This window comes from Ornithodoros turicata, chromosome 6 (genome assembly GCF_037126465.1).
Source record: "Ornithodoros turicata isolate Travis chromosome 6, ASM3712646v1, whole genome shotgun sequence".
Lineage (NCBI taxonomy): Eukaryota > Metazoa > Arthropoda > Arachnida > Ixodida > Argasidae > Ornithodoros > Ornithodoros turicata.
The window spans coordinates 9,639,797-9,653,868 of NC_088206.1; the positions used below are offsets into that span (position 1 = coordinate 9,639,797).

The following is a 14,072-nucleotide window of genomic DNA, read 5'->3' on the forward strand; positions in this document are numbered from 1 at the left end:
TGACGTTCAAGATAGTAACGCAAATAAGTCGCAGCAGACGATGACATTGTTCCGGAGACTGTATGTTTCAAACGGCTGAAGCGCGCGAAAAAAGCGCCAGTGAAGTAGGACAATGTCTAGCATGTGGCCCTGGTTGATCACTTCATCACCTTTACTAGCGCTTCCACGGCAGCAGCTGTGAAGAAGCTGACAAGGTTGCCATCTGTCTTGAACGCATCTCTCGAAACGCTGTAGCGATATAAATTAGCGTTTAATTTAATTAGCAGATGCAGAGCAACAATGACATAGCTGCCTCCCAAGGCTGAACACTTCTCGTGGGCTCTTCACTGTGCTGTTGAACGTCTCAGTTTTTCATCGCGCGCTCTTTCCAGCGAACACTGAAAGACACTTAGCTGACAGCACAATTTTACACGACGACGATGCTATACAATGCGCATGTAAACTGTGGTGTCTGAACACAGATTAACGCAGAAAGAGCACTGAGAGTTTGTTACATGTGTTAGCTTCCACAATATCACACAAGCGGCCTTTCCCCAGGTTAACAGCGAATAAGCTCTCTAAGAACGTCCAACCAAGCCACCGCCTCGCCTATAGCTGACCTCATGTTCGCCGCAACGCACACACGTCATCCTCCTCGACATTCGTTAAACCATTCCGTTCCCCTGTAATGATGCTGCGTGCGTTTCATGTTGGAACACATAGGACGCTGAAGTCCTACCGTTTGACCTATTCGATGACAGTCTCCTTATCCTCTTTCCAGCACGGCACAACAAGACGTCCTTCATACTCTTCCTGAAGTTATCCGAAAGAAACGCGTACAAGATGGGATTGATGAAAGAGTTCATGTACAATACAAGCGTCGTCGCTATCGTCGTGGTAACCGCCGAGTGCGAAGCGCCATCGTAGCGAGAAGACCAGTACTGGTAGAACTTCCTCGCATGAAACGGCAGGTTACAGACGGCAAAGCCCAGGACGACGGCCACCAGAAGTCTTATCACCTTTCTTCGCGCTCGCAGGACAGTTGCGGCAGCCTGTATCTGGTAGTGTTGGTGGATTTGATTGACGACGTTGACGTTTGTTTGTATGCGACGTCTTTTGGACTTGGACTTCTTGGAGACTTTGCTGGGTTCAACTAGACTCCTATCGGCGTTGTTGTTGTCCGTCAGCTCGGTGTCGCTGCAAGTCTCCAAGGGAGTCACGGGTCTTGACACACGTACCACGAGGGTCTCGCTACTGTGCGTACGTTCTGACAGTGTCGAGGAGCATATGACGTCAGCCGATAGCGACTTCCGCACTTCTTTCGCGGCTTCTGGGACATGAATGTGCGTCAGTTCTATGTCGGGCTTCCGCGGCTCGGTTTTGAAGCACTGCTTTTTCACCGAATAAGTCGTTGGCACGCTGCTTTTCCAAAGCTTCAGTCCGATTATAAAGTACATCACAGACATGATGACTAGAGGCAGGAAGAAACAGACGACAAAGTTGAGGACGTCGTACAATCTGGAGTCGTAGACGAAGCGACGCGTGATACAGAGCTGGATGGTGTCATCGCCGGTGTGCGAAGGTACCTGTTCAGTGCCGCACATGAACAGCCGTGGAGAACAGAAGCAAGCGCTGACAAGCCACACGACGAAAACGACCATCCTGAGCCGTCTAAGCGTTATGACGTGCTTGCTCCACATGGGATGCACAATGGCTATGTAGCGTTCCACGCAGATGACGGTTAGGATGCCCACGGAAGCCGTATAACTGAGCGCTTGCACGAAGAAATACATCCGGCAGAGAAAGTCACCGAAGGGCCATTCGTCCATCAGGTAGATGGACAGGTTCTGGTAGACACAGAAGATGCCCACGCACAGGTCTGCAATGGCCAGGTTCGTGAGGAAGAAGTTGGTGATGGTGCGCATGCGTCGGTGCATGACGACCACGATGACTACCAGGAGGTTGCCTGTTGTAGTGTTCGAGGGGGTGAGGGTGAATGAAGGAAGAGAGAGAGAGAAAGGGAGGAGAATGAAAAGAGACAAAGAGAAGTCCGCATATAGAAACACATGGCACATGGTGAATTTCAACGAGCTTTTATGACGTCGCCATTATGCAGGTTCATAGTTAGGGTAGTTAAGGTGCGGGTTACTGCTACGAAACAGGTAATAAACATGTTACAAGACTATGCATGAGAAAGGGAAGGAGGAACTGAAGGAACTTTGACTGAGCGTTGCACACATAAGCAGCAACATGGCGAAGTTTGCGAATGGACTGTTTTCTGCTACTGTTTTGGGTATACTGCCTGCGACACGGTTGCCTGAAATCAGCACCCCGTGGTGTATCCCATCTCAAATCTCGAGGTGTTACAACATCATTTCTTTCGAGTAAGAAACACGTGCAGCATATGGTCCACTTTTAAACACAATATTGGAACAGCATTTTCGAGGGCAATCAAAGAAATATGGGCTGCAGAACTACTGACAGGCGATCTCAGACAACCGTGTCGCGAGCAGTACATGACGCGAAAGTACTGTTCCGTGCGGGAAGGGGGGGATCTATTTACTGTGCAGGAAAAAGAACTGCAGTTCAGCAGTGCAACCGTGCAGTTCAAAGCATCCGGTGGTTTGTAAGACGAAACGAGCTTTGATGGAACACCATAACATTATCTAACTACGTGTTAACAGACAAAAACAACGAAAGGCTACCACAAATAAAAGTAGACACGAAAAGCACAAAAGGTGCTGAGATTATGATCAGATATTGAAACTGAACAACTTCAATGCCATGCGACAAACATGCAAAAACCATCACCCATACAAAAGAAGGCCACTGCAAAAGCGAAGACGAGAGAGAGGAGAAGCGAAGCAACACGACAAGAAGTAATGACCGTGGCGAATGGAAATTGCGCTAAGGCATTGCGGAACACAAAGTTTCGTCTCCTCATTCCCATAGGATATAGATATAGCAACATCTACGGCAGTGGGGTAGGCAGTGGGGTAGGCAGCAGTTCGGGGGTTCAAAACCCCCACGGCCACGAAATCATGCATTTGGGACAGGAAAAACAATCGGAAAAGGGCGAAATCGTCTCCCTATGCAAAGTTCCTCCAGAACTGCTCCTGAAATATATTTTTCTCTCTACGCTGCTGATCCAATTCTACAGTATACTACACTTGGGGACAAGCTCCCTCCTACAGGTCAACTCTGCCCACAAATCTTACGACGTCTGTGATTGACTTCAGAGGGCCCATGGCTCCTCCTAGTCACAACGTATAGTGCACGCGTAGTCTTCAAACTGCTGCTTGTAAAGGCGACGGCGCACTTAACACGGGACGCGCGATCGCGTCGCCCGCATTGCCGCCAGCGCCGCCAAGCGTTGACGCTGGGTGCGAGACGTTAGGCGCAGGGCCCCAATGTCTCGAACGCAGCTTCAACGTTTGGCGGCGCTGGCGTCTCTGCGGGCCACGCGATCGCGCGTTACGTGTTAAGTGCGCCGACGCCTTTGCGAAAACACTCGGCGACAAAACAAAAACAAAAGGAGACAATTAAAAATATGATATAGGTTCGCCCCCCGGACCGACCACATATGTGTATCACTGGGAACAGCCCGGATTTGCTGTCGCGCCAGAGCAGTCAGTCTTCCACTCTGATTCTTAAAGACTCACCAAAGAAGCAGCAACAAAAGACGAGGGAATAGGCCAAGATAAGGCTGATGCGGATGTCGCTTCGCCGGAAGAGGTCCTCGGGCTCCTCTTCCGATCCCCAGGGTGTTGAACCGTTGGCTGTGCCCGTCGACCCCACCACTCCGGAACCGTTGCCAGCAGCCTCCGGGGACAAAGCCACGTGCATCCTTCATCGAGGTGTCTGCACAAATGACAAGTAGGAAAGAAATCGCAAAATGAGACACGTTTCACGACAGAGCTCCTACACCGCAGAGAGCTGCGTGCTACGCAGGTGTTGCATTACCTTTACTCTCATTACTGTTCTAATCACAATCCAGTGCTATAGTGATGTGTTTTCTTTCTTACTTACTTTCTTTCTCCTTTATTGCAATATATCAGTGTGGGACACCCACACAGACAATAGCCACTCATGCCCTACCATATAACAATGCAATTTTGTTGGAATGGTGCCGTAGGAGATCTGTCACACCTGAACGTAATGACTTTAGTTTGTTTGTTTGTTACTCCGACTACTGTTATAAGGTGGTCATCAACAGAGAGACGCGGTCAGAGTCACTGCCAACCTTAAATAATGCCTGTCTGCATAACGTTACGTACCAACAGTGGACGGGTTAAACTATTTTCATTGTTGTAGAATTTGTCATGCAGAGCGTGTGAGACATACTGTATACCTAAAGGAGATGTACACCTATGAGAAAAATAGGCGTAACTCATGTCCCTGTGTCGACAGGCAACTTCGCCTCCATCACACCAGAAGCAAAATGACATTAACATTGAATGTTACTTGGTCGTGCGGCGTAGAGTTATACCAGGTGTTTCATTTAAATCCCCGGGCTAAATAATTCGCGAACGAGTGCACCAATCCACGAACTTTCTTTTTACACGTATCTGTCCGATACCCCCTACAAGCACCGTGTGAATGAGTAGGAGGCGCTCATTACCTAAATAGAAATTCAAATGAGTTTCGTAGAAAAACATAACTTATAAAGCAGGGCGCAGTCGGCATTAAAATGGGTACTACCCCTTTTGGGTCCTTAAAGTGGACACCTTTTAAAGAAAACTCTGCCTCCGAAGCGGGTCATTTGTTGCAGTAATTAAATGGTTTCGGTTTACATATTTTTGTCGCGGCCGCTCGCAGTGAAGCGCAAAAGGACGCTCTTCCACTCCCTTATCCACCAATGAATTACGTCCTTACACCAATGAATTACACCAATAAATTACGTCCAATGACTACGCTATGAGCGGCGGAGATATGTGGACAGATGGAGAGAGGACAGTGAGGGACAGGGGGGGGGGGGAGGGATCAGTTTACTTAAAAATCGAAGTGGATCCTGAACTATGTTTCACCACGCCCTCCCGTGCGCCTCGCTATTTTGCATCGCTGATGCATGGGCTCCGTCTTGGGGTTGCGTTCGATCACCCCCCCTCCCCCCCTGCCTCTCCCATTTCAAACATCTGCTCGGCCGCTCCGACTCTGCCATCTTTACGACTCCCAAAAAGCAGCCTCTGTCGCCTTCAATCGAACACTGCCGTGCCATTCACATTTGCAACCACACTCGGTCCTTGGTCTAACATGATCGAACATCGTCATGCTCTCCAGTATTAAATGCGGCCGCATTTCTTTAACGCGCTTTAGGGCCTCGGAAGTGTAGCGTAAATGGAGAGGGACACTTTCCCTCTCGTCATCTACCCATCGTTTGTTTCCTGATTGCGCGCCTCGGCTGATGAGAAACGATTTAGCAGATTGGAAGGTCATCACGATAGCGGTTCCTGAAACACAATAAACCCTCATTTCCTTGAAGTGAATGATGTTATGGATCTTCGTTTTGACAGCTTCCTTTATTACATCGTTTTCGTGGAGTGCTTGCGACCTGCTCAAACTCCCTAGTGACTGCGCGACTTCGTTATGTCGTCAGTATCGTCCGACACCACGGAATTACAGTGTAAACGACGTGATCACTATCAAATGTCGATGTGCACGACGGCGTCGTTAACGGTTCGCTGGGTACTCTCAAGTTAGTCGAGAACGATGGAGTAGGTCACATCGTCCGTCTATGGCTCCGGTTTGTTGGTGAAGTAACGGGTCGCACCGCTAAAATCAAGGCCACCTCGCTACATGCCTTCAACCCTTATCTCAGTCCGGAGAGGATACCCATCAACCTGAGAACGGACACCATCACGATGTACAAAACAAACAGGTGTCGCCTGCAAACGCGTTCACTTCCCTCTCGTCTAGGCCAACGCCACGACCATTCATAAACTGCAAAGTGCGACCTACAACAAGGTACTGTACTAATGTAGCAAGTCACAACCGCACACCTCGTCAAAGTTGCCATGTCGCGAAAGACTAGCCTCGAGGGCCTGTACATCACTAATGTCGACGGCGACTTGAAGTTCTATCACACCAAGCGCAACGCAGACAAGTATCTACACGACGAGTTTCGAAGACTCAGCGCCAAAGGCTCGATACCGTTACGCGACGCGCAGAGAAGTTTCCCGAGTCGGTCGAAGATGGCGAAAACAAGCGCTCCTGGAATGATCGTAAGTCTGAGCATGGCCGTAGCGAACGTTCAGATTTTGCCGGCACGCAGAATGGACGTTCAAAGTGATGCAATTCTTACGAAGGCGCACGTACTCGGATTGACAGGCGGATGCGGGTACATGTCGTTCCGCATGCGCCAGGAGAGCAGAGCGGCTGGTGTCGCACTTTACGCCAAGCAAGGCAAAAGTGCGGCCACTTCATGGCATCTGCTCATCAAAACGAAGCGGGAGAGATGTGCTCAGTCGAGAGCAATATCAATAGTCGTAGAACCATCATTGTCGCTGTCTACCTCTCGCCAAACATATCGCTAGACGACATCAAACTCTTCCTAACCTGGAATCTCCTGCAGTGAACTCCTAAAATGCAACTAAAGTTTCCCGAGGTAAGGCGCGCTGTACAGGCGTACCGCTCATTAATAAAGTTGCCGTGATGTTACACGGAAGGTCAAGGTTTATCTGCTTATAGTATGGCGACATGTTGTACGTGCCGCAGGGTAGGACTGCGGATAATTTCGACCACCACTTTTGACGTGCACCGGAAATCTCCGACACACGGCGCCGGAAGCAATGCGTGTGAAGACTTTAACTTTAACGTAAGGGACGGAAACAATGGGTTGGCTATCGACTATATGAAGGCGACGTTCAATTTAGACATCGTGGGTGATGTGAATGTGCCGAACACATGCAACGGCACAACGTTAGAGTGTGTGAACTGAGAAGTGCATGTTAGTTTGCGCTACATGACTACATATCCTACTACAGTGGCCACAAACCCCCATTATCTGCAACGCTATAGAATCGAAGATCACCCAGACGAAGAAGAGTCGTCCGAGTGATCCGAGTTGTTGTTGTTGTTGTCCGAGTGATCGTGTACGGTGGCACGCTCAGGTTCATGGTCTTAAGAATGAATACCGGGTTTTAGCAGATCGGAAGTTCTCAACGATAGCGCTTGAGAAAATATGATAAGTCAATCGGTTTACATCACGTTGCTGATCTTTGATTTGCCAGCTTGCTTTATCGTGTCGTTTCCATAGAGTGTTGCCGATCCGCTAAAACTCCCAAAGTATGATTTTTTTCGCGTCAAAAATTGAGTCGTCGTCCTTCATCTACTGCAATGCTAGTAACGCTATCGCATTTCATAACGCGTTTGACAGTGCGTCAAATAATACAGCCATTTTTTTTCCTTGTCTTTTTTCGTGACACCGGTCTCCCCTCTATCCTACGATGTGCCTGCGTACCCCTCCGTACCCCTGTCTACCCTGTCTACCCAGTGGGCCGTCACCACTGCCCTGCTCCGCTTTCTCCAAACTTACTACCTCATCAACGCCCTGTGATCGTGTGTGCGATTCATCTTTCTGTTCTCCTTTCTTTATTTCTTTTTAACTTTTGCATTTTCCTTCGTTTCGTATCACTTCTATTTTTTTAATAGTAGGCGCCTTTTTTTCTTTAATAAACCATCACATTCTCTCCCCCCCCCCCCACCTCCCACCCTCCCCGCTGTGATGTGTGTTTTGTTGATGTTTTCGCTGCGAACAATGTCGACGTACCGATTCCGCTGACTACCACTCACTTCAGCGTCGTTCATCGTCTCATCATCATATCACATCTCATTCCGTCCACGCTGAACACTTAGCACAGAGTGTCGAGCAGTCAGTTGGCTTCAGCACGTAATGGCCCCCAAGATAGCTTGCCGGAACGCACAGTGGGAGTTGTCGGTGCTGGTCGTGTGAAAACCCCAATATCTTCTCAACGCCCAAGGGTCGATTGTCGTGTTTATGTAGGGCGTTCTTCAATGTTTGCCGACTGCAGTTGAAGCGAAAGTCGAAGGTCCATTTATGCACGAGGATTGAGTGCATAGGAACGTGAGGACAAAGTAATGAAACGCAATCCTCACTCATTCAGTCCGTCCTATGCATTTAGTCCCGAAAAAGACGAATGGTTGTGGCAATTTATACATAGTCACGTTGAACCCAAGAACCGCGCGTTTAAGTTCCATCCTACGTTCGTTCTCATTGGCTCAATCGCTAGCCGCGTCGTGGAGAGAAGTATATGCGCCGATTTCGACATTACAGGAATAGTATAAACCGATCCAGGTGGCGCTGCAGGAATAGCTCTCATGCAGAATAGCTCTGTTTGACTTGAAGGACTATATTTTGTGCCGTTCTTAAGTTGAACACGGATATATAGTCCCCCAAACGAGCCAAAATTACTTTTTTCTTTTTTTCAGTGCAATTCAACATTCATCATCGGAATACTATACTTTACAGCTACATTACACACTCCACGCACGCAGCTACTATATCACGCATCGCCCTTAATAGACTATTATGCGTTCGCAACTAACTATCGTCATAACAGACTTATTACTAACGTCAGTTACTAATGCATTGTTAACGTCTTATTACTAACGTCATACACACGCCAGTGGCAGGGCCGAGCCGATTACGGCGTCCCGCGCGTTGGCGGTAGCCAAGGTCGTGCTGACGACTGGGAGGTAATGGGTTCGAATCTTACCACCGGCTGTGCTATTTTTTGTGCTATATTTTTTTCGAAGACTTTCCCGACGAATGTTGGCACAGTTCCCCCTGAAGTCGGCCCAGGAAGCATACTAACCCCCTTTCCCCTACCCCTTCCTGCTGTCCTCTCTCCATCTGTCCACATCAGTACGCCACTCATAGCTACAGTTGCTTCTCGGCGCTAACACGGAACCAAAAAAAAAAAAAAGATCTGACGTCACAACAGACAATCATCCAGCACAGCTGACGGTGTGGTCACGGTACCGATGACACGCGGCATAAGTCGACACGGCCGTCAATTACAACGAGACACCCGAGCGTCACGGAAACGGGGCATTAGTGCATTAGAACGCCCGGTACGGCTAGCTTTGCGTTCAGTTCTGGACACGCGCGATTCTCATTAACTGTCATTATCGCTGTGGGGGGACAAATCCTCAGACACTGAATTATGTATGACGGTTTCGGTTGTCAGGCCCGTTCTGCGTTGTTGCTTATTCTGTAACACTGTTCCGCTTTGGTTTCCGTAATCTGTACGGGGCCACCACAGTTTTTATTGCCCTTTTTTTTATTTAACCAGCCAACCAACAACAACAACATTTATCGCTTTCCGGTTTTCTTACCTCTTTTTTTCAGTGAACCGTTATAGGCGCGTTAGTATAGGGTGCCACAACAGCACGCCTGGTGTAAGGCACACGTGTACTGCTTGCGACATACTTGTCTGAAATCGACAGCTCGCGATTTACTCTGTCTGAAATCTCCAGGTGTTGGAAGATTGTTTCTTCCGACTAATAGATTAGACGGCATACTGCCCACCTTGAAACACAATAATGGTACAGCTCGTCCAGGGCCGCGGCCAGGCTAATACGGACTGCTGTACCTATGAATGAAGATTTCAGACAAGTGTGTCGCAAGCAGTACATCTAGGCAATATAAGGTATTTTTCAAGTATCTAAACATACGTTACGTGTACTTAAACGATACAGTAAGAGAATACATAAATAAGGAGCGCACTTATCGCTTCAAACGACGAACTTATCCTCACTTGCTATCCTCACTTGCCCGAATCCAGAACACAACACAGCCGTCCTATCCCACAGGCCTGCATACCAGTTTTTGTTCGCTTATCGTACCGCAGCTGAATGGAACGCGCTGTCTTCCATAGTTTGCTGTGCTCGCCTGACATCTACGCGTTCCTGAGTGCTATTTCGCACATATCTGACTGGTCTTTTTTTTTTTTTTTTTGTCTTTTCCTTTTGAATTTGTACTGTTGTAAATCTCTGTTCTGCTGCACTCCTGCTGTAACCCTGAATTTGTATTGAAATAGTGTAAAATTTTATCTTAATTATGCTCTGATCTATGTATATATATAAAAAAATTATTACATTAACCTGATAAGTACAGTGTAAGCAGTGAATAACAGTGATATACAAAATGAGATAGTGAAGAACAGTACATACAATAAAACAGTGAAGAACATTACATACAACAACAACAACAATAAATGAAGAAGTGATGATGACATTACATACAATGAACCAGTGAAACTATGAGAAATGTGGAACTCACAATGAAGAAAACCTGTACCGTATTAAAACCACGAAGAGAGAACTAAGAAGGAAAGCTAACACCAGTTTTCATTTTATGTTTTAACACTGCATGGAGGTGACTGGCAAGACGACCCAACAGTACGTGAAAAATATTAAAGAATTTTTCACGGTGAAAATGATCGTGGCTAGCCACGCCAATGAGAAGGCAGAGAAGTGCAAGTGGTGCAACTCACGGGTCAAGAACTTTCGCACCTCACCGCGAAAGGATGCTACTGCCGCCAGGACCGGAAGGAACCTCGCACGTCTCACCACCGCCCTGTTATGGGTCCTCCAAACAACATGAAACCCTAAAAACGCAACCAAGCGGCATAGCCGATGCGTTACCGATCGCGGTGCGACACGGAGGGCACCCCGCTCAAACGGGCACCGCAACGAGAAACAGCGCCCAGTTCGCGACTAGAAACATTTTGAAACCCCGCATTCGTAAAATATGTGTGTTCATCTACATTGCGGCATTGTTCCTGTACTGTGTCATGCTTAGGCTATCAACAGACGGTCAGCATTATCAATAAACAAATATATAATGTATAAATTGCACAAACAGCTCGTAAGGAATTTCGAAATTTACTTTCATTACTGTCATGTTAAAGGAATTTCCGGAGCCACATCGCCGGAGCTACAACGCCGGAGCTACATCGAAGACTCAGTTGCCAGTAAAAAGCGAACCCTCTGGCACATAACATCTGACTATGTCCAGAACAATCAATAACTCATCGCAGAAGCTGGCGATAATAATGTAAGAAAACAACGAAATGAGCTTGGTTACGCAAGACTGCCGTCTTCTGTACGGGTACGCTTGTCTGGAAGCCATAAATTGCTTGCCCATTGTTGCGTCAATTTTTTCAATTTCCGAACACTGGCGCTGAATAAGCGCTATCTAACGTCTCAGCAGCACCGTATATAATTCCCTAATTTCCGCCACTCTCATGCGTCCTCTCGCCGGCCGCCTCATGAAGAGCTTATATATACTGAAAGTATTCGGCCACATTAATCGTCTCCGGAAAGCCGGCTACATCTTGAATACTTTCTTTCCAAGTCTTGACCACTCGAGCAGGGAAGGCGGATGCTGCATTGAATTACACAACTGCTTCAAAGGAGATGCAAGCGCGAGTGCGTGGGCATGCATAGTCCAGTAGTCTAACGCACACACAGACACACAAATGGGATGATGATGATGATGTGGTGGGTCATTCTCCGCCGTTATGGCGGTACACTGCCCCATTGCGCTTGTGGAAGGGATGAGAAAGTGATGATGATGGAAAGGTGTCCTATTAGAGTTCGGCCTTGCATCAGATGTGAGGGGTCCGACCATGGCCCGAGAACTGACGGCGAACTGCCTGGCATTGGTCGACGCGTTCCAGAGCAGTTTCCATGAAGGCGCGCTCGCGATCGTACTGTCCGCAGACCAGGATGACGTGATGGAGGTCACCGCGCACACCACACGTGGAGCAGAGGCTGGACGCGCCGACACCGAGGAGGTGTTTGAAAGCCGCTGTAAAAGCCACATTAAGTCTCATGCGGTGGAAGATTGTGGTAAACGAACGTGGCATTCGGCGGGGGAGAGTAAGGGACAATGGTGGGGTGAACTGAGTAAAGCAGAGAGTGGTTGGTGATGTCACGTTGCCATTGAGAGTGCATCGTGGGGCCAGTGAGGCTTGAGACGAGGTAACGGCGACCTCCCCGAGACAAGATGATGGGGACACCCCGGGTGTACTGATTCGCGCCTGCGGCTGTTCGATCTGCGTCCTCGTTTCCGCTGATGCCCACATAACCCGGGATCCACTGAAAGACGATAGAGTGGTCCTGTGCGCTTGCTTTCTTATATACTTGCAGAATTTCAATGACCACAGGGCTGAGGAAGCCGCGAAGTCCCATAATTGCCACACACTGCAGCGCAGATCTGGAATCCGTAAAAACGACGCAGGAGCGAACGGGGCTGTCGGTAATTTTCCGCTGGGCGAAAATAATAGCATAAAGCTCAGCGCATGTTGACGATGTTTTATGTGAGAGATGATGGCCATCTGAAATTGACTCGGAGGGGATGACAAAGGCAGACGACGAACTTCTCCTCGTGGTTGAGCCGTCCGTGAAGACTGCGGTGGAAGTCTCATAGCACGAGCTCACCATATCGAAGTGAGCTGCTTCGTCACGCACGCAACAGCGTTGCTCTTTTTCCGTGTTAACCCAGGCACCGATAGGGAGATGCCGGGTGTCTGAAAAGTGCAAGGAGGAGTGCTGGGCGTGCTGGGAGCTCTGGGTGTGACCACACGGTCAGGTATACTAGTCTTCAGTTGAGAGACACATGGGTGTACGCTGCAATGCTGCAGTGCTTGCGTCTCCGGAGCTTCATAACTAGCGGGTGCCGCCGATGGTGAGATAGAAGGCGGATGTACTGCAGACACGCCTAGTGGTCTAACAATAGCCTTGCGCTTATGCAAGGCAACACCTAACCTAACCTAACCTAACCCAACCCAACCCAACCCAACCCAACCCATTGTTGAAGCCCAGAAGAAGAACAGTCTCTGTTCGAAATATCGGCGGCTCCTGTCCTGAGGCAACTCCCTTCCTACATCTCTACCGGTTCGCTGTATTTCTACCCATCTACAACCCATTGTTAGGGTAGTTTAGGCGTGGTAAGAAAACTAACGACGTGGTATAAAAACGAAAAACGAAAATTCAGCATGTAGGGCCATACCCCGCACCTCTGAAGGAACAACGACATGAACCCATACACCATACATTTTTCAGCCGATACATTTTTTATTTTTATTTTTGTTTCCGCAAGTTAAAGCTCATCTTCGACGCATAAGGCGGCACTGTACTCCTTTCCCCTGTCACGTTGAGGATGAAGGAAATTCGCGTCTGCGAAGATGCGCAATGAACAAAATAAAGAAAGAAATGGCGTTCCTTCACGAATTTTTTGCGGGCGATCTATCTAACGGATTTTTTTGTTCTGAAACCGGCTGCGATATCAGGTGACCGAAAGGAACAGATGTTCTCATTGGGACAACTGTGTAGCTTTTATAATTAAAAAGTTAATTAATGAAAGTTAATTAAGACATACAATCGATCGTAACATGACCTGCCGCCAGGAGCTCCTTCCCTTGAAGGACGCAGCGCCTCCTGTTCCTGACGTGCTTCCATTACCGTGAGCAATGAAAGGAGGCAGCAACGATGATGAGTGGGGAATTAAAAGGGGCAAAGAGAACAACAAGCGTTCACATTCTTCGATAGCACGAAGCGTTCAACGAATTCCTAAGCCGATTACTCGATAAATTTTGCAAAACACTCACGTGCGCGCGTTCTTTTGCTTAATCGTTCAGACTTCACGACAAAATTCCAACTCGTATGTCCACTGGTAGTGTCTTACCTATCACGGACTGTTAATTTTCTGTTCCTGTTTTGGTACCACAGTTCACAGAGTAAAGGGAACGCACCGAACGTAAAGCATGCAATGAGAATTGCCCGCGCCGATCCACACTGTTGACGGCTTCCGCTAAACTCCGCGTGGTGGCGGTGTGATATAGGCTCTCCTCGTAAATTGTCCCCCATCGTCAAGTCCGATTTTCGTATGTCTCGTTGCACTCGCTAGCTTTTTGACTGATGGCTTTTCAGTCGTGTGTTGGACACTTAGCCGAAAATGATGGCGAAGTACAAACCATCACAAATAATTTACGTTAGCAAGATCATTACGACAGTCGAGAAGGGAATCTCCAAGTATGCAAGAAATGCAGCTGCTATGTGTCTGT

The 14,072-nt window shown here is 48.1% G+C and overlaps 1 protein-coding gene across 12 annotated transcripts in view; it reads right to left on the reverse strand.

Annotated features, from left to right (window-relative positions):
- Nucleotides 1-231: 231 nt before the first annotated feature.
- Nucleotides 232-14,072, reverse strand: part of LOC135399023 (trissin receptor-like) — a 456,620-nt gene continuing 442,779 nt past the window's right edge. For all 12 annotated transcript variants that reach the window (XM_064630652.1, XM_064630649.1, XM_064630659.1 and 9 more), the window contains 2 exons: nucleotides 3,642-3,840; nucleotides 232-1,945 (listed from right to left, as the gene is read on the reverse strand). In XM_064630652.1, the coding sequence (XP_064486722.1) occupies nucleotides 645-1,945; nucleotides 3,642-3,825 (1,485 nt within the window). In that variant the 5' untranslated portion in view covers nucleotides 3,826-3,840 and the 3' untranslated portion in view covers nucleotides 232-644. The remainder of the gene's footprint in view (nucleotides 1,946-3,641; nucleotides 3,841-14,072) is intronic.